This window comes from Corylus avellana, chromosome ca10 (genome assembly GCF_901000735.1).
Source record: "Corylus avellana chromosome ca10, CavTom2PMs-1.0".
NCBI classification, from domain to species: Eukaryota; Viridiplantae; Streptophyta; class Magnoliopsida; order Fagales; family Betulaceae; genus Corylus; species Corylus avellana.
In genome coordinates, this window is record NC_081550.1 from 19708285 (window position 1) to 19736031 (window position 27747).

At 36.2% G+C, this 27747-nt stretch overlaps 3 protein-coding genes across 3 annotated transcripts; all 3 read left to right on the top strand.

The window, feature by feature from the left end:
* The first annotated feature begins 6907 nt into the window (after positions 1 to 6907).
* Positions 6908 to 12184, top strand: LOC132164777 (uncharacterized). Its single transcript, XM_059575332.1, has 3 exons — positions 6908 to 7220; positions 8882 to 11475; positions 11571 to 12184. Exons 2-3 carry the CDS (start codon positions 9025 to 9027, stop codon positions 11862 to 11864), a joined length of 2745 nt encoding a protein of 914 aa, XP_059431315.1. The 5' UTR covers positions 6908 to 7220; positions 8882 to 9024; the 3' UTR covers positions 11865 to 12184.
* A 2436-nt stretch (positions 12185 to 14620) lies between these two features.
* Positions 14621 to 19804, top strand: LOC132164778 (phosphatidylinositol:ceramide inositolphosphotransferase 3). Its single transcript, XM_059575333.1, is given in 12 exon segments — positions 14621 to 15031; positions 15117 to 15206; positions 16157 to 16243; positions 16338 to 16406; positions 16827 to 16907; positions 18110 to 18181; positions 18334 to 18394; positions 18488 to 18590; positions 18786 to 18881; positions 18960 to 19006; positions 19353 to 19397; positions 19400 to 19804. Coding segments are annotated over 12 exon segments (846 nt in total). The 5' UTR covers positions 14621 to 14998; the 3' UTR covers positions 19462 to 19804.
* Positions 19805 to 24447: 4643 nt separating this feature from the next.
* On the top strand, positions 24448 to 27743 carry LOC132163113 (serine/threonine-protein kinase BSK5-like; the record flags this gene model as incomplete). The annotated part of the gene is made up of 7 exons (XM_059573307.1): positions 24448 to 24826; positions 24917 to 25137; positions 25349 to 25484; positions 26166 to 26299; positions 26413 to 26518; positions 26972 to 27057; positions 27540 to 27743. Coding segments are annotated over exons 1-7 (969 nt in total), but the record flags the coding sequence as incomplete, so codon positions are not given.
* Positions 27744 to 27747: the final 4 nt, after the last annotated feature.

Sequence of the window (27747 nt, forward strand, 5' to 3'; positions counted from 1 at the left end):
GAATTGTAGTTATGAAGTCACATACTATATAATCTTTTTTTTTTATTAAAAAAAAAAATCTTGTGTTCGAATCTACAAACCTGAAATTAAACAGTATTAAAACATTGATTAAGTGATTAAATTTATATTTTCTTAATTATCAGTTTAAACTTCAGAGCGTCTTAAGTTTGAACCCTAATGTTGCCAATTCACTCACAATTTAAACTAAAATTTCAAGTGCTAGGCATCACCTATTAAAATGAAGTTTGAGTCTACAATCCAAAAGTGCATTAGGCCCACAACTTTACGGGCAAAACACATGCTTTTTTAAACAAAATTATAAAAAATACCCTGCTTAAAAATACATTTGAAAAAAAAAAAATTCTTATTGCGCAGGAAGGAACAAAGGCCAAACCAAACATATTGAAGCAAATGTACACTTAGGCTCCGCTTACTTCGACGTAAAATTGTTTCCGTCGAAAAATATTTTCAGGAAAGTCATTTTTCCACATAAAACAATTTACGGCGTTTACCGTGCACACGAAAAATAATTTTTTTTTAAAAAAATATTTTTTTTCCAATAAGGTCCCCGCTTGGACCTACAAGGGACTTGTTCGAGACCCCGCAGGGACCTGCCTGGGACTCCGTCAGGATTTGACCGGGTTCGGGACCTCGCAGGGACCTGCCCTGGACTTGCCTGGGACCCTACCAGAACCCGCCCAAAACTTGACCTAGACTTGCTCGGGACCCCGCCGGGACCTGCCCGGGACTTGACCGGGACCCCGACGGGACTTGACCGAGACCCGCCCGGGACCCGACTGGGCAAGTCCCGGGCAGGTCTTGGGTAGGTCTGGTCAAGTTCCGAGCGGGTCTCGGCAGGGTCCTAGGCAAGTCCTGGGCGGGTCCCGGTCAGGTCCCGAGCAAATTTCAGTCAAGTCCTGGGCGGGTCCCGGCGGGGTTCCGAGCAAGTCCCTGGCTGGTCCCGGGCAAGTCCCGAGCAGGTCCTGGTCAGGTCCCGGGCAAGTCCCGATCCAGTCCCTGGCGGGTCCTGGTCAAGTCCCGGGCAAGTCCTGGCGGGTCTTAGGCGGGTCCCTGTCAAGTCCCAGACACGTCCTGGCGGGGTCTCAGGCGGGTCCCGGTCAAGTCCCGGGTAGGTTTGGTCAAGTCATGGGCGGGTCCCGAGCAAGTCCCGGCCAGGTCCAGGGCGGGTCCCGATCAAGCCCCGGGCGGGTCCCGATCAAGCCCCGGGCGGGTCCCGATCAAGTGTCGAGCGGGTCCCGATCAGGTCCCAGGCAAGTCCTGGTCAAGTCCCAAGCAGGTCTCGAGCGGGTCTTAGGCAGGTCCCGGTGGGGTCCCGTACGGGTCCCAGGCAAATCCAATCAGGTCCCGGGCGAGTCCCGGGCAGGTCCCGATTAAGTCTCGAGCAGGTCCCGGCGGGGTCTTAGGCGAGTCCCGGTCAAGTTTCGGCGAGGTTCTTGGCGAGTCTTGGCAATGTCCATCGATTTAAGAATGAGATGCTCATAGTCGGAAATTGGTTTACGGTTTTCAATTTTTCGAAAATTAAAGAAGAATTTCGATCAAAAGGAAAATATTTTCTGTTGACCACTATTTTACATCAAAGTAAACACCGTAAAATGTGGAAATCATTTTCTGGAAACTATTTTACGTCGAAGTAAACAGAGCCAAAAGAGATTTCGAACACTTAAGTTTGTCCCATTTCCTACTAATTGTTCTTATTTTTGAACTATATTGTTTGTTTTAGGTCTAATATTGTTGGAGAGTTCACCCTTTTTTCAGTTTTTGTTTGTATTTTCTTAGGATCTCACATTCTCTCTTCTATTTAGATCAAGAATGATCCTCTCTTATAACCCCTTTCCCTAATCAATTTTAAAAAAAAGTTCCTCCTTCTCTAAATACATGATGGCCCTCAAGATTTTTGTAGGTGGTAATTCATGAGGGTCTTCAAATGCCTGCATCGTTTGACGTTTGTTGTTTGAAGAAGTAACGATGGCTAGAAGTGGGAGAACATATTATCCTTCTTTGACTACTGAATCCATAGGCTAGCTCCCTGCAAAGGAAACCGTACGAATCTGCATCATTTCTATTTTGGCTAAAATTTTGTCAATCTTTGGTTGGGATTTTTCAACTTTGAATTGATGTTATATTTTGATTTTAGCTGAACCCATGTGACCCCTCTCTCCAAATTTCAAACCCACACTATTCCCCCATCATAAATTCATAATCATGATCTTATCACAAGTCTGTAGCATGTAATTTTACTTGTTTTGTTTTTTATGAAAGCTAGTGGAACATTTGAAGTGAAAGAATAGTGATCGAGATGTAAAGAGTGTTTTGAAAAAGTTGATAGCTAGCTACAAAATAATAAAATTTCGCTTATTGAGATGAGAATTGACGTTCTTTTATATCTTTATCTGATAGAGAGGTGCCTGCAGTAGGCACGCCTCTTCATCCCATGCCGATAAGGGGTGGCCATATAAAACCCGAGCAATGTCAGAAATTCTAAAAAAGAAAAATCTAGTAGAGATGGAGGATATTTTAGTAGGTACATTAACTTTTCAGGTTTTGAAACAATTCATTGAATTTATATTTTATAAAGTCCAATCTTAATAAACCATTTTTTTTTTCTTTTAAATTTTACCCATATGAATGCTCTAGATATTATGTTGTATCAACACACTAAAAGGTTTATACGATATTTTTAGTGCATGTGGAAGTCGGCCAACCTTTCTATTGGCAAATCAAAGCTTTGAATTGTTACGTAGTTGAAAAAGGTTTGAATGCCTCATCAAAGCCCAAAAATAATAATAAAAAATAAATAAATAAACAACCGCTGGCATTAACTTTTAGTTGTGCATTGACTATATATTCCTTTGTATATATGAAGCTTCCAAAACTACATACATATGAAATGTGACCTTGTTTAATAAAACAATTCCGTTTGTCTCATGTCTCCCATTAATTAATAATGTCTCATATGCTTCAATCGTAGATTCTAGTATCGATCAAAATGTTAGGCCAACGGTCAACCCTACTCTACTAGTACCCTTAGGGGAAGAAGCACAACCCTATTCCCGTTCGATTGCACCCGAAGTTCTTTATACGGCTCGGTTTGTTAATGTTTTATTTTTGTTTTGTGAATGTTTTGTGTTTTTGAATTGTTTATTAATATTTTTATTTCAAAAAGGAAAAAATAAATAAATAAATAAGTGTATTAAACAAAGCTTCGTCTGCTTTTTCACTTGATAAGTCAATGTAATAATATTTTGCTAAATCTTGAGCAAGCAATGATGAAGGAGGAGCAACCGGCCATTGAATATAGGGTTTAGGTGACTACCTTAAACAAATCATAATTTAAAGATGACTACCTTCTTGGTGCATGCTAACAATCACGAGGTTCTTGAATAAAATATCCAGTCAACCCTACTCTACTAGTACCCCTAGGGGAAGAAGCACAACCCTATTCCCGTTCGATTGCACCCGAAGTTCTTTATACGGCTCAGTTTGTTAATGTTTTATTTTTGTTTTGTGAATGTTTTATGTTTTTGAATTGTTTATTAATATTTTTATTTCAAAAAGGGGAAGAAGAAAAAAAAAGTGTATTAAACAAAGCTTCGTCTCCTTTTTCACTTGATAAGTCGATGTAATAATATTTTGCTAAATCTTGAGCAAGCAATGATGAAGCCATGAAGGAGGAGCAACCGGCCATTGAAGATAGGGTTTAGGTGACTACCTTGAACAAATCATAATTTAAAGATGACTACCTTCTTGGTGCATGCTAACAATCACGAGGTTCTTGAATAAAATATCCAGTCAATTAGCCAATTATGTGCACCATATGGGGGTGATGCAAGCTGGTATCCTACAAAAGCTGGTAAGTATGGAGGTAATTTACTTCTTTAATTTTTTTTAAAAAAATTTAATTTATTAAATTGATATTTAACTTTAAAATACGTAGTTTTCAAGTAAATTAACATTTCAAATACATTTTAAAATAAGAGGTGTTATTTTTGGATTATCCAACTTTTCAAAGATACAAACATGTTCATCATTTCACTATTTTAGATATAAATGATATTTTTTTAATAATAAAAATAGTTGAAAATTTCAATTTCCTTTAATTGCTAAGAGTTAGACATTTTGACAAGAAACTCCTACAATAAGAGATCCCGACAATTCTCCTTGCTTCTAGTAATCTGGTAAGGAGTTACGAAATACAATCCCTATATTTCGAGTAAATTCTCTATAGTAAGAAGTCCTGACAATGCTTTCTGTTTTTTGGCAACCGAGCAGGAAGTTGTGAGAGGTCTCTCTCTTAGAATCCCTATGCTTCGAGGGGAGAATTATACAAATCCCAATCCAATACGCTTTATATATAAATAATTGCACAAACTCTAATGCAAAAGAGGAAGATAAATAAAAAGAAAAAGAAAAAGAAAAAGAAACCTTCATAGAGAAAGAATATTCCACAACTTTATTGTATTAGGACATTATTGCTTTAATTGAAAATAATAATAATCACTCCCAATCAATTGACACGCATGATTTAGAACCACAATGACCACACGATCATGTCCAATCCAATCATATCTGATCGGAAAGTGGTTATTTGAACAAAGAATAGGATCATTCAAAGAATCATAGATCATTAAAACGACACCCTTTTTATTCATTCCATGCTCCATTACTGTCACCTCGCTTTTCTTTCGCTTTTCCCCCCTCCACTTTGTCTTCTTTTCGAGCTCAAAAGCATTCACTTTCATGGCAGGCGCGGCTTCAAAAGTAGATCATCTTATTTATTTACCCTCCAAAAAAAGTAGATCTTCTTTTTCTTTTTTTATACTTTTATAGGATTTTTTGTTTTTTTTTTTTGTTTTTAAAAAAAGAAAGTAGATGATATGTATATATATATATATATATAAGAGAGGGGTTAATTAAAATCAAATTTAATTATTTAATAATCAATTTGATAAATTTTATGTAAATTTATAAAAGGGTTAAATTCACTTTACTCCTTAAAGTTTCAGAAATTTTTCAATTTGAATTTTAATATTTAAAAATTGGCAATGTACCATCTAATGTTTCAAAAAAATTTAATTCAGACTTTCTGTTTCTAATTTTTATCTAATTTAATGAAAATTTATGAAATTACGTAATTATTCTTTTTGCTTTTTTTTTTAAAAAAAAAAAAAATTCCTAACAAAGGGTTTAAATTAAAAAATTTTGAAATATTAAAAAAATACATTACTAATTTTTAAATATTAAAATTTAAATTAAAAAATTCCTTAAATTTCATGAGGTAAAGTAAATTTAGAATTGTTTTCAAAATAACGAGACAATTTACGGGAGGGATTTTAAACTTAGACCATGTGCAAAAGGACAAAAGGGTCCTCTGGATTCTATTCCCGTGGCTCATAAGTCGTAAGCAATTAATTAAGCATTGCCCAATGAGAATTGTCACAATTAATTACGAGCAGTTACCATCAAAGCCACGTCAGCCTTACGAAAATTGTCCAACTAACAAATTGTACCTCCAAATGCAAACAAGATTTGACGAAAGAAAACGAGTGAAAACCGTAAAGGAAGATTTTTTTTTTTTTTGTTTTTTGGCGAAGTAAAGTAAGATATTTGAGTGCAAATCACCACTTCATGAAACGACAAGGATTCTTTTCCTTTTAAATCCAATTAATTGTATTCATTTCATATTTAAAGTTTGTGTATTAAACTATATATATTTTTTAAAATACTAAAAATAATTTTATTTACACAATAAATGTATTAATTTAAAGAAAAATGGAGGAATGAGCTTCGAACTAGTAACTTTTATTTCATAAAGCATGTGGTCTTCAGACAATTGAATTACCCCTTAAAAACGTATTAACTTTAAATCTTAACCATGAAATAAATCATATTTCTTCATAAAAACACTTTGAAGAATGTAAAAATCACCATTAAATACTACGCCTACTTTTATTTGTTCGTTCATTCATTCGATAATAATTTTTAGTGTTTTCAAAAACTTTTGACATATGGCTATTTTTGTCAGAAGACTTGCTTGAAAAATAAAGTAGACTAGAACTGCAGCAAATTTAATTGATGTGAGAAAAAAAAAAAGTTTTGTATGAAAAAGTGAAAAAAATTATATATATATATATATATATATATATATATTTGTGGTGACTTTTATTATTCAATAGAATAAAAAGTATTTGATACGTAAAAGTGTTATGTGTTTGATGTTGAGAGGAATAGTCGTCATTTTTTTTTTTTTTTTTTGTCCTTTCCCAAACACAGCCTATGTTATTTGACATTTTTGTAGCATTCTTAACATACTCAATCTACCCTTAAGATTGATCTTAATTAAAAAAATTCAAAAACAAATTAAATATTACATAGAATATTTTAAAATCCCTTTAAAAAATAGAAAAATGTTACGATTCCTTCTAGTGTTACCTTGTTCTTAGGCCGATATTGTTTTCAAAAAAAAAAAAAAAATTGAGAGAGCGGGGATAATTTTTTTATTTTTTACTTTTTTAAAAAATAATATTTTCATAAGATACAACAAAAAAAAGTAAAACATGAGCAAAAACAATTACATTCCCTAAAAAAAGATGCTAAATAAAATATCTCAAAAACTTTTTAACATACGCACCAAAAAAAAAAAAAAAAATCCTACTTTTTAACAAATCCTTAAAGGGTCACAACTCGATCAAAACAAATAAGTAAAGGTTATAGAGTGGGCCCCAGGAACATCCCCTCCACGTCTCTCAGATGTGACCACTTCATTATCCTGGTCTGCCTTTTTAGCCGTCTGATGAAGACAACTGCCCCCCCTCTCTCTCTCTCTCTCTCTCTGCTTTGACTGACAGTATGTTACCGCACTAAAACCAAATCAGCTCCAGCCAGACACCACACACACACACACGGACTGGTTCTCTCTCTCTCTCTCGGAGTCTGAAGCTCTGTAGCTCTGTGTTTGGATCTTTTGCTAATTTATTCTCTACACAGCTTTGGAGTTTGGGGAAGAAAAGGCGGGGCATTGGGTGGGGTTTACGAGGCGATTGCTTTCCTCTTCTTTGGTGCTCTGCGGCTCTTTTGCTCTCCCCTGATCTCTGCTACTTTCCCTTACCAATGGTGCACCGACAACTGTTACTTCGTCCTGGGGCTGCTGGAGCTTCCGTTCATGGCCGTTTCTCGCCTCTGCATTTCCATTACTGAGTCTGGTATGACTGCATTCTTAGTCTCAGCGGGAAAATTACGAGAAAGTTTTCTTTTAACGTCGATGTAATTTTTGCTTGCCTGTCTTGACTTTGTGTTATGTTTGTACAACGTTTGATTTTGTTGGTTTTCTGATGTTTGAATTGTTATGGCTGTCGTTATTGCGCTTTTTTGAGCTCTCGATTTGCATCTTTAACTTGAATTTGAGAGACAGAGACAGAGAGAGACAGAGATCATTCTTGTGACATGTGAAACATTTTTACAGTGGTACTCGGAAAAGTTGAGAGAAAAAAGAAAAGAAATCGCTTTATTTTCTTTGTTAACTTGCTTTTGGAGGGCCAAAGGAGGCCCTACTGTTCAAGATTTTGAAAATTGAACGCGCTCTAGTTTTCGTATGGCTGGTGGATCTTTGTCTGCTCCGCTACTTGTTGGCAACAAGCTCAGCGGCTATGACCATGACAGGTCGTTTCACCTTATCTTACGTTTTTCAAAAATGGGTTCTTCATGGACCACCCGATTCTTTCATGCTTTCTGTATGCTTCTTCGGGTTTATCTTTGTCCATATCCTGCCACTGTTTTCTTGCATCCCAATTCTGTGTCTGCCCCTACAAGTTAAAATTTGTCTTCATCCCAATTCAACTAGCAGATTTTTCTCCAATAGAAGATGATCTTATCATTTGTGTCATACGTTTTTGCAGTCTCTGTCACGAATAATTATACTCCAGTCTGTAGGGGAAAACTAAGTGATTAGTGTTGAGCTGATCATATCTCCAATCAACCTACTGGATAAAGTTCCAATAAAGCCATATATAGACATTTCATCAATAAATTTGATGATTAATATTTCGCCCAACCCCCTTTGTTTGATGTCAAAGCTACTAGTGTTGAAAAAGAAAAGAAAAGAAAACCTAGAAATTATACTACAGAGCAGAACACAGGCTGGAGTTTTCTGCTCGCTACTGCTGATTCATGATGTCAGGCAAGTTGCATGCTTTCCTTATTTGGTCTGAAGTTCTATTACTTGTTTTCTTTGGATTTTGTGATTACGAGACAATGAAAAATCTAAAAACTTATATTTTTTTTATTGTTTTCATTGGATGATTTATGAGTTCTCTCAGATTTTATATTAACTGCTAAATTATCTTTTAGCTACCTATAATTGGAAACAGGCCAAATTATTTATATGCTTCGTATACCGCTCAAGTATGGATGGTCATATAAGGAATCTTAATCTGTTTTTTGACATCTTCTTATTGTAAGTTGTTTCGCGAATAAGAGAACTTCATGGTGACTTTTTAATGTCATAATAAGTGAAATTGTTTCTCAAAAAAGAAAAAGAAATTGTGGTTTGGTAGTCATGATCTCTTTGGTGGATGAGATTAAGTTATGGTTGGTGCCTGGTGGCCTTTCCATTTGCTAAGAAAATTTTTGCTTCTGGTTTAAGGCCTAAGGGGTTGTGTTCACTTCATGACTTTGGTTGTTGGCTTGTTGAGATATCAATGAAAGGAAAGTTCCTTCTTTTTTTTTTCTCTGCAATTTCTGATAAAAAAGAGTAGGTAGTCCTTCAATCTCTGATTTTGTTGTAGTGTCTTTTTATCCTTTTTCTTACCTTCTTTTTTCTTGGAGCATTATGTTATAGTATACAATTGTTTTCTTTTATCTGCAGGGTTGTCTGTGTCTATTATGCAATCTGATCTGAAATTCGCAGCTGGAAAAGAAATATTTCGACTTTCCTCATTACAAGTTTCTGTGGAGACAAGAAGCTGATAATTATAAATACCGTTGGAGTCCTGAGAACATATCTGGTCTATGGAATATCTTTCAGAGCTTAAAAGCAGCTCAAAGGATCGACAGCCTTTAGGAACTTCTGGGAAGCCCTTACTGCCCCAATCAATTCAAAGGATAAAGCCGCCAGACAGGTTAAAAACCGAAAAGCCTAATTTGTCGTACGCTGATCTCCATAATGAAATTACTAAGAATGCAAAGGACATCCCACCTAAATCTTCTGGTAATCTCCAAAAACAACAGACTGATAGGAAGCCAACCGAAGAAGAAGAACTTGTAAAGTACATGTCAAATTTGCCAAGTTATCTGGAAAGAAGGGTGAACCCGCAGGAGAAAGTTTTAAATGTTGGGGTCCTTGACTGGGGGCGTCTTGAAAATTGGCGTTATGGTCATAGACAGATTCCAGATGAGAGTAGCCGGTATTCACCCTCCAGTAGTAATACATCATCAGCATTTTCAACAGATGGATCATCTGCTGATTCTAGAAGATCTCATAGTCGCTCTCCTGCTCGTTCAAGGACACGCCGTCCTTCACTACAATGTCATCTGATGGCATCTCCAATAGAAGGGCATTCTCAAGATGTCAAAGTGCATGGAGGAAGCATTGGAAAGTTCCAAGATCTTAAACGTGCCCAGAGTAAGATCTTGAGTGAGCAGGAGAAGTTCATCAGAAGAGATCAGCCTTTTTGTGATCCAGAAATCAAACAGGAAGAGTGCAAGAGAAAAGATCCAGAAACAAAGATTAATCGAGGAAGCGGAACTGTCCCAAATGATCTGAATTATGAGGTGGCATCATGTACAAGGTTACAGACAAAGACTCAAGATGGTGAAATTAAGAAGAGAGCAGAGAAGTTGCGAGAACCAAATTCAAATAATTTTGACCAAGATGTCTCCAAAGAGCGTAAAACTGTTGTTCTACTTTTGCCAAGAGATCTCCCCAAAAAACATCATTCTGGAGTGTCCCAGTTTTCTGATCTGACAACAAAATTAAGTCGAAGATCTGCAGAAGCAAGTCGAAGGAGCTTTTCAGAGACATCTAAGGATATTTTCCATGGAGAGCTCAATTTTGATATCCCACACTCATGCCCGCTGCCTCGTGAAGCTGACAGCGAACACTCTCAGGTAAAGCAGCCGAGCACCATAGATGCAAAAAGTGTCAACTTTTCATCTGATACACCTAACCTTGTACCACGTTCAGCCAAAGCAGGAATCGGTCCAGCTAGATCCAGAAATTTAGGAGAAAGAAAATCAACTTTAACACCCACCAATACAATAAATGAACCTTTGAAGAGGTTGGATGTGAAAGTAAACAAAGCAACAGATGAAAAAGAAAGAAGCTCTTCACCTTTTCGCCGACTTAATATCAGTTTGGGTAAGATGAGCAAAAGTTTCAGCTCCAAAGAGGGTTTAGATACACCACAGCTGAGGTCAACATATACTTCTGCTAAGTCTGCTTCTGAGAAATTTGCAGCTTCTGATTGTTTGGATATTTCAAACACTGATAAACTCAACGATACGAGCAGAGCCAGGTCCAGCCCTCTTAGAAGGTTATTCGACCCATTACTGAAGCCAAGGGCAGCCAACTGCCGTCATATTGTGGAGCCATTACAGAGAGAATCTGTATCAATGGACAGGGCTTGTAAAAATTCTGATGGAAAATTAGATTCTTCAACTTTGCGTTCTGGGAAATTAAAATTAGATACGACAGTTCAAGCTCTTCTGCGAGTTGCAATTAAAAATGGCCAGCCTCTGTTCACATTTGCAGTTGACAATGGCAGTGATATTCTTGCAGCTACAATGAAAAGGTTAAGTACCCCAAGAAAGGGTGACTACAGCTTGATTTTTACATTCTTCACTATCCGAGAGGTCAAGAAGAAGAATGGAAGTTGGATAAATCAAGGAGGTAAAAGCAAAGGCAAAGGTCATGATTACGTTTCTAATGCCGTTGCACAAATGAAGGTTTTTGATTCTCAGTTTTCCAATTCGATAGGACAGCATTGTATGGATCAGTTCTGCACGAGAGAATCTGTTTTGTTCTCAGTGGACCTAAGACAGGCAGACCAGCAAACCTCTGATTTCCAGCCAAATGATGAGCTTGCTGCTATTGTTGTCAAAATTCCAAAAAGTATCAATAGAAGTTCCATCAGAGATTTGTTAGATGTTGGCTCAAAAGAGAGGTTGTCTGGGGTAGGATGTTGTTCCAACACTGGGGGACTAGTTCAGGAGCTGCCTTTTCTTGGTACTAAGGACCTTGTTAGTGCAACAGTCCTACTTCCAAGTGCTGTGCATAGTCTTCCAACTAAGGGAGGACCTTCATCGTTGATTGAACGTTGGAAATCGGGTGGATTATGTGACTGTGGAGGATGGGATTTGGGTTGCAAACTTCAGATTCTTTCCAACCAGAATCATATCAGTAAGAAATCGGATTCGTCCAAAGCCTTTTCCATAACGGAGAAATTTGAGCTTTTCTGTCAGGTACTAGTCTTTTGCTTAACCAAAGCTAATTTCTGCTGAATTATACCGTTAGCTGCATATAGATGACACTTTTTTATCTTATTAATTTTCCACAGGATGGAGTTGAAGTAAACCAGCCTCTCTTCAGTTTGGCCCCATTTAAAGATGGGGTCTATTCAGTTGAGTTCAATTCTTCACTCTCAATTTTGCAAGCATTCTCCATTTGTATAGCAGTATTAGACAGTAAGAAACCATTTGAGCTTTCAGAACCGAGCGACTCTTTCGAAGAAAAAACTTTGGTGGAAACCATATCAATGCAAACTGATAGAATAAGGGCACCCAATCGAGTTGAAGAAGTTCCTGCAAGATATGTCTCATATCCACCCCTCTCTCCTGTTGGGAGGGTCTAGAATGAATCATCTTGTAGTTACACACTGATGGTTTAGGTAAATATTCTGTTGGCTTGGTGGCAATGTACTAAACCTGCACAGGTTTTATACCCCTGTCGATTGGGTTCTGTTATTCATATGTGCACCTAAATGGAAAAATGATCTTTCAACTCACCATGTCCTTCGCAGTCGCAGGGAAAGGTACCCAGAGCCCTGTGTGTTTTGTGGTACTTTTTACTACAGCAGCAATAGCAAATGTACTAAGAGAAAAACAATCTTCATCAATTAATTGTTCATATTATGAATTTATGAGTGAATGGTATTTTACTTTTCTAGTTGCACTTGAACATTTGTAAACTCATGATTTGAATAATGCATTGAATCGTGTTTGGAGGATTTATAAAGTCAAAACATTTACTTATTTACATGCTAGAGTAGAAAAAAGTCATTAGAGTATGCCTTGCATCATGTGTTTTATGTGCAAAGAACGTAAGCGGAGGGTGCCACATCAGTAATTGGGGACACTGTCTTGTTTGCTTGAACACACTAAAGCCAAATCATTAAATGCCCTTTTATATGCATGGTTTGGAAATGTTGCATCAGTAATTGGGGACACTGTCTTGTTTGCTTGAACACACTAAAGCCAAATCATTAAATGCCCTTTTATATGCATGGTTTGGAAATGTTGCATGAGTGGTTTTGACAGCATAAATTTGATTGCTGTCGTGTGTTGTATTTATAAACGTCAACGGTTACAAAGAGATCATGTTCAGATTACTTCGCAGAAAAATGAATTTGAATGAGAATGAACATCATTGCATATTTGAATCTTGAACTGTTCTGTTGTAAACTTTGGGATGAGATGCATCTGTTGATAACAGTGGTGCTGGAGTTTGAAGTGCAGAGTATCTTGACTCATCTGTTGCAGCTGTCGATTGGGTTGATGTGGAGGCAACTGTCTGAAGGTTGTTCACACAAGGTCCCATTGAAGTGTTATCTTGTGGAGCAGTTTCCTCCAATGGGAGTTTCAGTAATGTACTGCATTTCGTGGCTTTACCGTTAAGAAAATGAGGTCGTTTGCTTCTAGTTGAAAAGCAATTCCATCTTCGTAGTAGTATGAAAGCCATAAGACCCTAAAGGTTTGGGACTACTAGCACTTGCTTACTACAATAGGATATCTGTTGGAGCTTTTTTAGCGTAATGTCAGGGATATATCATCTTCTTCATAGGAAAATGCTAAGTGTTTTTTTAGTGTCCTCTTAGTTCTAGGTAGATATTATTTTTTAAAAATCAAGTGAAAAGAATAAGGGTAATTTTTTTTGGAGTAAATTTACGTACTTCATGAAGTTACGTGTCTTTTGTAAACACCTCTCAATGTTCAAAGTTTCACTTTATTATATCGAACTTTGATTTCCTTCCAGTTTCTTCCTTTCGTTACATATTGCAGTTAAATTAAACGGTAAAAAGAGTAATTTCAAAAAGGGTATTTTAGTAATTTTACATATTTCTGTTATGATTTAACAAAAAATGCTAACAGAACAGGAAAAGTGAAAGGAAATCAAAATTTGATACACCAAAGTGAGAGACTTTGAACATTGAAGAGTGATTACATTGAAGGGGTAAGTGAAATTACCTTTTTTTTTTTTTTTTTTTTTTTTAATATATATATCCATCCTAGGAGGAAGCTTTTGCTCGGACAGGGAAGCAGAAATCCCGGTCCCTCAACTCCACCAAAACCTCCGGAGCCCATCCCCACTAAACTCAAGCATGCAAAAACCAAACAATGAGTAAAATAAACGGCTAGATTGACTTAGAAGTGAAGCGTTTGTAGCCGTTAGGTAGTTCAACAAAGCAGACTTTATACATACCCGATTGAATAAAATTATTTATAAAATTCACTTTCACCTACTAAAAAACCAAATATTTTTTGGAATATCACATCAATTGTAAGTGATTTTTCATAGACACTTCCTATAATATAATAATCATGTGTGGAGGAGATTAATCAATATCAAGTCTCGGACACCCTTTTAAAGAAAATTAATGTTAAAAGTCAAATTATAATTGAAATTTCTTAAAATAATTATAAAACTAAGTTATACAAATCAACACCTTCTCACACCGTTATCATGTTTATAACTAGTCCACGAGCCTCAAATCTTAAGCATAGGGGTGCTATAATGTGAATAAACGTAAGATGAATTACCCTAAAAAAGATGAGAAAGTGCTAGGGAGCTAAATAAATGAACTCAGAAAAATTTTCAAATTCACGTGGCAGATCGGATGTGGCAGACAAGGGAGAGAGAATTACATTTTTATTAATTTAAAAACCATTGCCACACCAGTTTAAAAAAATTTTCTGGATTTATTTATTTGACTCCCTAACACTTCTCAAAAAGATAACCGTATAGGAATTGACTATGAACAATTGAAGGTATATCATTATAAAAGGCAACTTACAGCTAAATAAAAAAAAAAACTTTTGGTTTCTTCCTCAAACTGTCTTGTTTTTATCTAACATATTCTTTAAACGCTCTACTAACTTAAGCATCAGAGTCGTCTATTAAAAAAATTTGGCCTCTTCCCAATTTTTTTTTTTTTTAAATTCCAATGCATTCTTTAAACAAGCTTCTTTATTTATTTTTCTTTTATTTTGAAGGGCTTCCTATTGATATTCTGGCACTAGAAGAACAGTTATAACAATAAATCAATAATAATCATGTGAGTGACGATTAATCTGCATCAAATCTCGGTTGCCCTTTTAGAGAAAATCAATGTTAATTTGGAAAAGATTTCCTCTGGATCTCTTTGTTTATTATTTCTTTTTGGTATTTCCCCCTCACTACTCCATATATTGCTCTGAACTGCCTGCTCCCTCCATTCTTTATAACACAAGAGAGTGCGAGAGTGAGAGAGCGAGAGGGCGAGAGTTTTATAATCTGAATTAGTTGAGAGAATCCATTGGTGGATCAGATTCGGTTCTATCTCGAATCCCGCTTTTTGACTATTTGATCCGTTACTCTTTCTTTGTTTCTAAGACGATTCAAATGCGAATTCGGAGAATTTCACGTAATTTTCCAGTGTGCCATAGCTTTACACCTCTCGTTTCGGATTTAATGGTGATTGATGTCGAACTTTAACCTTGGAAATCGGAAATGCCAGTTTACGTTGCTCGTGAGGCTCCTAAGGTTTCTGTCGCTCTGCGCCGTTGTTTTTGTATTTTGTATTTTTGGTTTTTCTTTTATGTTCATGATTGGTTTAATTGACGTGAAGCTATGGAGGAAAATATGCGCAGAGGCGTCTATTGAAGTTTCGCTCCTTGCAGAAAATTGGAAGTTTGTTCTTGCTGGGCTCGTTTTTCAGGTCCCTTCTCTTTTATTGCCGTTATGGTTTTCCATATTTCAGAATTAGCGTTGCTGATATTATTGCTTTTAGAGTGTGTTTGTGCTTTGATAGATGTTTCTGGACATCACATGACAATATCTGTTTAGTTGTTTGTGTTGTGAATTCTTAGAATTCAGGGAAAACATCATGTTAGTAATATGCAGAAGGGGATGTCTGTTTAGCTGTTTAGTTTGCTTAATTTTTACACTTGGAAGTTGTAGAGCGCGTTGTGTTCCATGATAATGTTTTCTCTTTTGGTTGGTTGGTGATTTTGTCAAGAAAACAAAATGGTTATATAACTCACTTAAGGATATGGACATACTTGAATTTCTCAAATTTGGTGCTTCTTTCTGAAGGACAAGTAATGTTTTTCCTGGAGCCTTATTAATCTCTTGTGGCTTAAAAGGTATCGAGTTCATGCTGCTGGTAGTGGTGAGAGAAATCTCTGACCTCACTGTTCTCTTACTGTATTCTTGCTTTTATCATGAACATAGAAGAAACAGAATTGGCGGCTTACCAGATTTCATAGATGGATTTGGGGAGAATGTTTGTTTCCTGTTGCAGTTTTGATTGTCTTGACAATCTTCTTTTTGGGTGGTATCAGAACTGAAGTCTTTCAAACACTTCACCTCAAATAGACTGCTATTGATTTTTCTTATTCACCTTAAATAGAGCCTTACAATCTATTTTTATTTATTTTGGTTATCTGAATAACCATTTGAGATTTTATGGAGAAACAGAAACCATCCTTCTTGATGGATGTATTTCACATTTCGTAATATAGTGTTCTCTCTTTCTCTCTCTCAATATGATTCATGTCATTTTGTATCGCTGGACTTCTGGTTTTGGAACTTTCTCTACAGTATCTGCTTGGATGTCAAAATAAGAATCACTCAGATGTTTATGGAATAGGTTTGTTCCATTTTCAGTATATTCATGGATTAGCTGCTCATGGAGTTCATTACTTACATCAGCCAGGACCAACACTTCAGGATACTGGGTTCTTTCTTATTCCAGTGTGTATCACCTTTTGGATTGCAGTTTGGATCCATAATCTTTGATGTAAGATTGTAGTAGCATTCATTTCCTTTGCTTTTGTGTTTATTTTAGGAACTCGGTGAGGACAAAGCATATATCAGTGAGACTATATTTGCCTTCATCTTTTGTTCCTTTGTCTTGGTAAGTTCCCCCCCATACCCCCTTACCCCCTTCTGGAATCATTGTTTTTAATATAACATTGATTTATTTGAGGTTTTTCTCTTATATTGTTAATAGATTTGAGTGTTGAAATTCTCATAGATTTTTGTTTACGTAATTTGTGTGACTAGTGTTACACATATAATCAGTAGAATTTCGTCCTTTGTTTCTATTCATATTGTTAGTTACATTTGATTTAGAATTTCATTCATCTTCTTGTTTTCCCCCCTTTTTCTCTCCTTCTTCCTTTTCAAATGCGGTACCATGTTCTTTCTGTGGCAATAGATAAAACGTGTACTACAAATACATGCATATGAAGACTCATTTTTTTAAATATAACCTCTTGCTAATCAACTACTGTTAGTTTTTTATTGGTCTAATATATTGTTAATTTTCTTGCAGTGGACTTTTCATCCTTTCTTTTTTCAGAGCAAAAGAATCTATACCGTTCTGATGTGGTGCAGGGTTCTTGCTTATATAGTCGTAAGTACAGATTATAGTTATAGTGATATTATGTTCTGCTGGCAATATTACTCTTTAGATTTTTAAACTGCACATGCTTCATGAGATCATCCTGACTTCTCTCTCTTCTCATAAGAACAGTTTTGAAGGTTGTATTTGGCTTTTGCTAAGCGAGTTGTTTTTGTTATTTATAATTGAAAAAGAAAACTATGAATGCTTTTTGTTATAGAGTGATTTTTCTTTGTGGTTATGGCTGATTGTCTGCTCTGGTATCACATTATTCAGCAGCAACATTTCAATCTCTGCCTAATACCTTGTTTGCTGAATTTTTACAATCATCCAATTATTTTTCATGATTTCTACCGCTAGATATTTTGAAGTGTTTATTGTGCATAAGATTTGAGTCAATTTCGAACTCCTCTTAAACATCCATCTGAATGAAAAAGGAATATCCCAACCGCATAAGCATTATTTTAAAAAGTGAAAACGTATGATGAGTGTTTTATTTTCCATAAATTGAGGCCTGAAGGCGTAAGGCGTAAGTTGTAGGCCTTTTGAGATCTTAATTTTTTATATTTAAACAAATTGGAAGTCCATTTCTTTTCTTTTTATTAGTACTTCTAATAGCAAGTGATCCTACTCTTATTAGATGTGGGTTTCAGTAATTGGGTCCCACTTCTCTTTTTTGGTCTGACTTCAAGTGGTCCCTCAAGGCTTACGCTTCAATAAAGAAAGCAAAACATACATTAACAAGTAAAAATAATGTCGGTTACCTTCAGGAGGTGTATGCTCATTGGCGGCTTGCTAGAATTCCAATGCTTGAAGGCAATTTGGGGAAGCCTCACCTCAAGGTGTGCCTCCCATAGCGTGTCTTTTAAAACTACGCTCATAAGCCTCCAAATTTTATGGGGTTACTCAAAACTGAACAATGAGTGCAGTGGCTCATGTGCGAATCCCAATCTGTCAAAAGAATTCCGCCCTTTTCAGTATTGATGTTGTTGTTTTCTTCATTCCTAGAGCAAGAGGACTTTATGCGGAATGACAGTATTATTTTTCTTAACATTGATTTTGTACTTCCGCATTATTGGACCATGTATTGAGGCATTTCTTCTCCCCCCTTTCTCTCTCTCAAAGTAGGTTGGAATAACGGAAGTAACATATCTTATATTGCCCTGCTATATTTCTCTAATAATTCCTTTAGGATTTTTTGTTTTTGTTTTTAGGCTTGTCAAAGTCTCCGGATCATCACGTTTTATGCAACTCAGCTTCCTGGTCCAAACTATCATTGCCGGGAGGTAAATCTAGAGAACTTTGCATGCTTTGTTGTCAGTTTGGTGTAATCTCGGAAATCTTATTTCTGCACTGGCATAGGCGAATGTATCTTTTGTCAATTTTAACTTATGGTTAAAGCAATTTTTTACAAATCAGGTACAACTGTCTCTTTCAGGGCTCGAAACTTGCCAGGCTGCCCCCTCCAGAAAGTGCACTTGAAGTGATTTTAATCAACTGTAAGTAAGACTTAAATTAGGATGCTATTTTTTTCCAATAATGCTTGCACAATCATACAACCATCACCTTATTTGCTCTATATTAATGTGCAGTTCCCCGGGGCATGGTATATGGCTGTGGTGATCTGATTTTTTCATCACACATGATTTTTACCTTAGTATTTGTCCTGACATATCAAAAATACGGTACAAGGAGGTAAATGATCATTTGCATCTTACACTTCTTCATGACAATTGTCTTTATTGTTTCTCAATTGCATGTATAGGTGGGGGCAGAATGGCTGTCTTTAACAGGCATATAGGATTTTTTTCAGTTGTATGTCTTTATAAAAACAAATTATAATGTTTTTCGTAAACCTTTTTTTATACTGTTGTGGGCTTATCCTTGCAGGTGCATTAAACAATTTGCTTGGTTGCTTGCCATTATCGTGAGCCTCCTGATTATGGCATCTCGCAAGCATTACACAGTTGACATTGTTGTAGCATGGTAACAGAAGGATTATGTTCTTGAATAGACTATTTCTTATTTGTTTTACTGGTTGTGAGCTGTTCTATTCCTATGCAGGTATACGGTAAATTTGGTGGTGTTCTTTGTTGACAAGAAATTGCCAGGTTAGCTTTAACAATGATATATTTTACTTACTTCAGCATTAGGGTAGGTTGATTGTGATTTTCAGAAAAATGTCTTATTATCTTTATTAAAATCGGCTGATGTTATTTTGATATATCACTTGAGGAAGATAAGATTTGTTTTATGGAGGAGATGGTGATGAAGTTGCTTACCTTGCCATTAGTGGCATTAATATATATTGTTAATACAAAATATGTTCATTATTATCTAATGTATATCTTGTTTAGAACTGGACAGAACTTTAGAAACAGTTAACTGTTACTACTGCTGTAGAATAATACTTAAATCTCTGTAGACGGATTGGTGACTTAGTTGTCTGCACTGCAGAATTGCCAGATCGATCCAGTAGCTCTACATCTCCTCCACTACTGCCTTGAGCACGAAAAAGAAGGATAGCAGGACCAATAAAGAGCAAAAAAGAACTCCATTCCCGTAGACAGTACATATTTACAGAAAAATCTGAATATTTCTAATCAAACCCACTGTTAACTAAGAGTTGCTGGATGCTTCTTTTCCTGTGAAATGAAATTGTAAACGATATGTTTTTGGAGACATATAATGCAAATGAAACACAAGATAGGAACAGTGTGGTGTGTAGAACATAGATGACAGCAGGAGCTGAAGATAGCTATGCTGCCATTACCACAATTGTTATGTCCATGGTTCTGCTTTTATTGATCCAACCTCAACTCCTTCAGACCTTGATCAACATGATTTGTATTGTTGGAAGTGGAAAAGATTTTCATTAGGTTTTAAAATGCAATTCTTCAATTCTCCTACTTGTGTTTCCTGTTGTTGGCATTGTTTGTTGATTTTCACCCTTGTCTTCAATGGTTGCACAACCTTACTTGCATAAACAGTTTGTATACCAATTCTTTATTTGAGAATAAAAGGAGAGACAGAGAGAGAGAAACACAAGTAGCCCATATATAGTGGATGGATTATATAAACATTCATAGGTGTTAAGTCTCACATTGGTCTCTTACTAGGTAAGATTGAGCTTTATAAATAATTCTAGGAAAACTCAAAATTAACTAGTCATTTTGGAGTTATAACACCGATGTAACTAGCTTTTTTCCTGAGTCATTACAAATGGTATCATAGCAACCTAGTAACACTATGTGGTATTGGAGCGCTAGGAGAATTGCAACACTTCAGTTCCATATTGAAAAGATGAGTGACTCACACAAAGTAAGTGGTTTATAAATACTTATAGGTACCAAATCTTACATTGGTTCCTTACTATAAGTAAAATTGGTGTGAGACTGAAATTTATAAGTGATTCTAAAAAAAAATTAAATTGTTTAATCATTTTGGAGTTATAACGCATATATGATTAGTAATTTTCCTAGGTTGTTACAAAGAGAACGTAGATTGAGGAAAAAAGTGGTGAATATAAATTTCCGGATCGGTTGTCATATGTTTAAAGTTCAATTTTCAAAATTTAGTCCTCAAAAGGTTGATGAGTTGATGAGTTGATGAGTTGATGAGGGTGAAGCATGAAAAAAGGAGGACGATGATGGTACTTGATGGTGTCACATAGAGGACACACTGGCCTGGAGATTTTGAGGGTACAGTGGAGCAGATGAGGGGAGGCATGTGATGCCTTATCTGGCCTATTGGAGCTGGCATGAGCCAATGATGCAACTTAATAATGCTCCTTCACTGATGCCCCACCACTGCAGGGGCCAGACACCAGCCACTACTTTTACATGTATATTCTCTTTTCATACGAAGTTTGCAGCATTATATTGGAGACATCATTTGTTACATCACATGCCTTTCCTAGTATCTCTCTATCAAAGGAACTGTTCCCCTTTTTCTTCCTCTGCCTTTTAGTACCAGCATGAAATCTAGGGTTGCTGCTCTGCTCAGGCCTACGGTGTCAAATGTATGAAGAAAAAAAGAAAGATATCATTATGCCTGCAGCCACTTCTTTTGGGCCTCTTTGGTGCAACCCAAAAGTATGGCTAAGCTGCAACAACTTCTGAGCAAGTTGCTGAATCATTGCCCCTTCACCACCAATAAAACAACAAAAAGTATGTTTATTTGAAGAGCTATTCTATTGCTGCCCACTAGAGCTTGCCTTAATTTAATGGAAAATTTGTTAACAAATAGCTCTTTAGGGTTCCAAAAGTAACAAATAACTTCACGTGATATATTTCGGCCATTTTTTGGACCGAATCATTATGAAATTATTAAAAAGACATAAGAAAAAAAAAATTGGGTTCGTGTTTGGAGTGGTTTAGCGACCGAGGGCATGGGGTGATTCGACCACCTGAAATTTGACTAAAGCGAATATCTGGATAACGACACGGTAAAAAAAGGACCGAAATTTGTACAAAAGAAATTATTTGTTACATAGGCATACAACCCAAAGTTATTGATCACTTTCAAAACTTTAGGAAATTATTTGTCAAGAGAATTAAAATTGAAAAGTATTATAGTGGTCCATGAACCAGCTGGGTTTTGTGTGTATTTAAAAAATAAGGAAATTATTGTATGTCACCTTAACGAGAGAAAAGGTGCTGGCCTTTTACCCGACGCTTCCCCAAACCCTTGAGACTGGGTGTCTGAAAGCTTGGCAAAATAAATATGATAACATTATAGGGGGCGTACACACTAACACTGCTACTCTTTCTTGCCCACGTGGGGGTTTTTCCACACCTACTCTTTTGGGAGGGGCAGGCTGTGTGTTGGTGAGTCGCAAAGAGGGCCTGTTGTTGTGTCATTCTGAGTCAGTGGAGGCAAGTGAGCAGAAAAAGGTAGTGTATCGTATCCTGTGCATTCATTCTAAATTACTGCTATGGAATCATCAATAATTATTCATGAACCATAAAGTTTTCTTCCCAAATTTAATTGGAGAAATTTTTCCCACACAATTTATTGTACGAATTTGACTTACTAACAAATGATTCAGATTTAATAAAAGACGACATCGTTTTGTTTTAAGAAATCTGAGATTGACCATCGATGCAAGGTGTTATTTTTTAGAGATGTGTTTAATGCCATTCTTATATATATTTCTTGTCTATCTTTCTTTTTAAGGTAAACCTACCATTGAATCTGTGGTAGATTTATACATCTCTTATTTCGAGCTGAATAAAAGAAATGAAATATTTTTCAATCTCCAAAGACATAAGCATCACGAAACATTTGAACACTTTTCCTTGCCGTTTCCATCCGATAGACTCCCCCGCATGCCCCTGCCCTCTCTTCAATTGAGATAAAACCTTGCATCGGAGATCAACCCCAAGTTATCTTAGAAAAAAATGATTTCATTTCGTTAAAAAAGAAGAAGAAGAAGAAGGTTTTCGTTAAATTTGGACCGTTCGTTAAGTTGGATCCCTATTTTACTGATATTTCTTCAAAATATACGTAAAAATTATGAATCCCATGTTAGTTGAATATACTTGATTTTAAATAAATAAGTACGAAAAGAAAGGAGGGGACTCATCCTATGATGTTAACTGTTGAATCAACTTTTGGTCAGATTATTGTCGCCAGGGTTCAAAGCATAGGGTAATTTGCCTAATTGCTTCTTTAACAAGTCAATGAAAATGAAAAAGAAAAAACTAACACGCGGGCAATGGGCCTCCCAATTTGATTATCTTATCCTTTTCAAGCGCCACTAACAAAAGGAGTCGCACCGCAGGGTCCCACTTTCCCTCAATTGATCTTATCAGAATATTATCTAATAATCATGGGTAATTTGGCTTCTTTTATTCTTTCTTTTTTTAATGGTATTTTTCAAAAAAAAAAATTGTTTTTGTGATACACAGGTGAAAACAATTTTGAATATTTTGTATTTTAAATTATTTGTAAGACGAAACTAAAATCCTGCTAAGAGTTAGAGCCTGTTTGAAATTCTGTTTGAGAAATAAAGCTTTTGAGTCAAAAATAACTTTTGGGCAAAAATTTCATTTTTAAGTTTTTGTTAAAAGTATTTTTTGATCAATTTTCGACTTTTTAATTCCTTAAAAGCTTTTTTTAAGTTTTTTACTAAACAATTACTTTTTTTCTTCAAATGGACTTTTTGAGTGTTAAAAGCACTTTTAGATCCCTTAAACGCAATCTCAAACAAGCTATTAGTAGCCCTAAATTTTAAAAGTTTCATCTAAATAATAGGTTTTTTTTTTTTAATAAAATAAACCCATTAAAATTATGTTTTTATCTCCTAAATCCTATAATAAAAGGGTGAATGAAAAAGCACGAAGGGGTTTTTATTTTATTTCAAATACAATGAGAATAAAGATTTGTTAAAGAAATCATGGTGCTCAACTTAGATTTTAGCCATCATCAAATTAGGGTCTATTCATGAAAAAAATCTTGAAGGGCTGCGAGAAAAGTAAAACATGAAAAGTAAGTCCAAGGTACTATCATTATATCATAGCAATGAACAGTCCCTTTTATTCACATCCACATCCAAAATATAACCTTTCATCCAGCCATCATGCTCACCAATTGTAGCCTAAAAAGTTAGGTCTTCCATTTGATACATCTAATTATCATACCTATAATCCTATCTCTATGTTTACCCATAAAAGACAATGTTGAAAAAAAGAAGGTTATTCAGTACATTTTCACTTTTATACTCTCAACTGCATACTCCTTAACGTCGCAGTGAAAATTACTATTAGATCCAAAATTCAATCCATCCAAAACTACTAATGTTTTTCACTGTTACGTCAAAGAGTATGGAAGAAAGAGTGTTGTATATAACATTTATATAACTCGACATAAAAGTTATCTGCAATTTTTTAAAAAGACAAAAAACAAAAATTTTAAACAATAAAGTTATTTACTATATACTATGTTTTTATTTCGCAATGCCAAGCGATTATTGGATTATCATATTTGAATTTATTGGTTTGATTAACACATTTGGTGGCTCTAATTTCTAACATGTAATTGCATCCTAGGATATGATGATAGGGACATCTCACATTATTAAATCATCCATTTATGCAACTTTACCTAAACTTAAGTCCAAAGATGTTTATACATGCCATTTGAGATTTTCCTTTTTTTGACTTTGACCCTCGATGAAAGCGATGGGATTCGGCGACTAATCGCGCACCTCACATCGCCGATCAATACAAACAAAACAAACGCCCACACACATCGGCAATTTCAAATCACGGTAACCAAAACGCTACAAATTTATCTTAAAAAACAAAAAAAAAAAAAACACAAAAACTGTAACCAAAGAAAGTCGAAAAAATGACAAAGACCATAACAGTCCGAACAACGCATACACTCGCGAGTTCGGCTCCAACCGCCGCGAAATGCCGACGCGTTGTGTCCCCGTTGGCGGATTGGGGGTCACGCGCCTGGTGAAGAGTTGGCGGGGAGTCGTACTTCTGGAAGCGAAATGAACCGAGAAAAACAGAAGGAATAAAAACTGTGCAGGGGAAAAATCAGAGAGCTAGCAGAGAATGATGAGCTGGTGAGAGAAAGTGTGAGAAACAGAAAAACAAATTATAAACCTCTCAGATCCAAAAAGTTTACTTCTTTTTTTCTTTTTTCTTTTCTCTAACTTTCTCGCTGCCCAAACAACCAAACAAATCTTTCTCTTGCTTCTATTTATTTATATATCTCTCTCATTTTCCCAGCCTATCCTCATCTCTCATCTTCAGGAAAGTGATAGAAAGAGAAGAGAGAGAGAGAGAGAGAGAGATCAGTTACGTATTGACTTTCTCTCGGTGTAAGATTTGCAATGGGAGCTCGTTGCTCCAAATTGTCGCTCTGCTTTTGGGCTTCAAACATCAAATCCAGTCTGAACGACTTGTCCGACATTGGTGAGATTTTCTTTCACTTTCCCGAGAAAATTCAGTTGTTCTGCGTTTGTATAAGTTTTTAGGGTTTGATTTTTGGTGCTGTGGATGCAGAGAAAGGGGGAAGAGATGGCAAGGACGCGTTGCCTGGGTTCAGCGAGTTCAGCTTGGATCAGCTCAGAGCTGCTACTACTGGATTCTCTTACGAGAACATTGTCTCGGAGCACGGAGAGAAAGCTCCCAATGTTGTGTATAGAGGAAAGCTCGACGACGATAGCTTGATCGCCGTTAAGCGTTTCAACAAGTCGGCCTGGCCCGATTCTCGCCAATTCCTAGTCCGTACTCTTACTCCAATTCATTCTCTAAGCTAATTTGTGCATTTTCTTTATAGATATATACATATATATGTACATTACACATATGTATATATGTGCGTGTGTAGATATTTGTACTCACACCTATATATATATGTACGTACGCACATGTATATGTATGTATCTGTGTATGGGTTTAGGTTTTGATTGATAGGTTTCGATGGGATTGTAGGAGGAGGCGAGGGCGGTGGGGCAGCTAAGGAGTGAGCGGTTGGCGAATTTGATAGGGTGTTGCTGTGAAGGGGAGGAGAGGTTGCTTGTGGCAGAGTTCATGCCTAACGAGACTCTTTCTAAACATCTTTTCCATTGTAAGTTTCACTCGGTACTCTGTTTTGTTACATACTATGTTTATGTTCGAGTTTCTTCTTTAGGTTGAGCTGATTGGAATGCTGCATTATATTTGTTTAATGTGAACAGGTTTTTCTTTACCGTCTACTTTGGTGGTGAGAAAAGGGTGACAAAGATGTAATATGAAATTTTGTGTTTGGTGGTACATGCTGGGTTTTTTTTCCCTGAAAATTGAAAGGGTTTTACTAAGCCATTCAGTTATATGGACTTGGTTGAGTGGAGTATTTGATTTTATGGGTTACTGAATAATTTAAAGATTTAACTCAAGACTTTGATTTTTGTAAAAAAAAAAAAAACAAAAATACTCTTACTACTTAGCCATTTAGTTGTCAGGTTTTAGTAGAGTGGAGTATTTGATTCTATGGGCTATGAGTAATCAAAAGTTCAAACTCAAGATCTTGATTTTTTAACTTTTCCTGGATTATTTTGAGCAACCAAACAGACTAAGTAAATATCTGAACTATTCTTGCATTCTTTTGAGGCTAGCGTATCTCTTTTGTGGAATTTGATGGGCTAAGAAACAAAGACAAGATCTTCTGTCTTCAAAATTCCGTACTTACTCAGTTTATTTTATGTGTCTTCACTTCAAATAGTCAAAAAAATTTCTTTGCTCTAATTTGTATTTGGTTAATCTGGTTTAGGGGAGGCCCAGCCAATGAAATGGGCAATGAGGCTGAGAGTTGCTTTGTATTTGGCACAAGCTTTGGACTATTGCAGCAGTAAAGGCAGGGCGTTGTACCATGACCTTAATGCTTACAGAGTTTTGTTTGATAAGGTATTTTGTTTTTTACATTACTCAGACTGCTTGCCTTCTTTTTTCTTTTTTCTTTTCTCAGGATGTTGCTTATCATTGTACTTCACTTCTTACTAAGAGTCCATCCTTGACAGGATGGTAATCCCAGGCTCTCCTGCTTTGGCCTTATGAAGAATAGCCGAGATGGCAAGAGCTATAGTACAAACTTGGCCTTCACCCCTCCAGAATACTTGAGAACAGGTAATAGAGGTGGTCACGGTGACAATATCTTATTTTAAGGTTTACTTGTACTTGGGATCTGGTGTAAGTTCCTGAAAATGAAAATTGTGATAGTTGATGTTGACTCTTCCACAAAGGGACCCCGTTTCTATTAATATCAATAGAGGAAAAAGGATGGAAATGCTACAGATCTGAGCAATTTATAAGATGAGGTCTCTTAGTATGTTTTGCTTCTTCGTATTTTGTGCAAAAGCACCTAATACTACTCCATTTGACTTGGCTGGAATACTGGCCTTTTGAGCCATGTAATTGTTATGTTGTTTTCATTACCTCTCTTAATGTGCTGTACTTTTTGTCTTTATCTTTGGTTATAGCCAAAAAAGGTACCTGTTTCTAGCTTCATGTTAATGAATATCAACATGTCTTGTCTATGTATTTTCTTTTGCCAAATTAATTAGATGTTTCCATTTGCAGGAAGAGTGACATCAGAAAGTGTAGTTTACAGCTTTGGCACCCTATTGCTTGATCTTCTCAGTGGCAAACACATCCCCCCTAGCCATGTAAACACTAGCTTCCTTATGTTCAGTTTTATCTATCTTTTAACTTTGCTTAGATAATTCTTGGCCTTCTAAGAAAATGTTTTGGGCTAACCCCAAAAGGTTGGCTTGAATGGTAAGTCACTTAGTCCTGGTGCCTCATAAAGCATCAAGTCTAAGGTTCCAACCCCCTTGAGTGAAAATAATTCCCGCCCGTGGGTGAAAGCCTGAGCTTTACCTAACTTGTGTGGAGGGGGCGTTTTGCACAATGTCCCAAGGATCTACTCGGGGCAAAGCCTCGGATACCCCAGTTATCAAAAAAAGAAAATCTTTTGGGCTACAAAAGAGCCTGTGCTGAGAGTTGCAGCTTTATGGATTCAGTGCTCTCTAAGTAGTTGGCTTGTATTACTTTTTAGCTGAATCATCCTCCCAGTGCTAGTTACTTTGATATCATAAGATTAGAGATTGTTGAGTTTAATAATTCTCCTTTCTCCTTTTATTTACAGGCACTTGACCTGATACGTGGGAAGAATTTTCTGATGCTGATGGACTCATGTTTGGAGGGTCATTTCTCGAATGATGATGGAACTGAGTTAGTGCGATTAGCTTCACGCTGTTTACAGTATGAACCTCGTGAGAGGCCAAATGCTAAGTCTCTTGTGACTGCTCTCTCTCCTCTTCAGAAGGAAAAAGAGGTATCCTCAACTTCTTTAT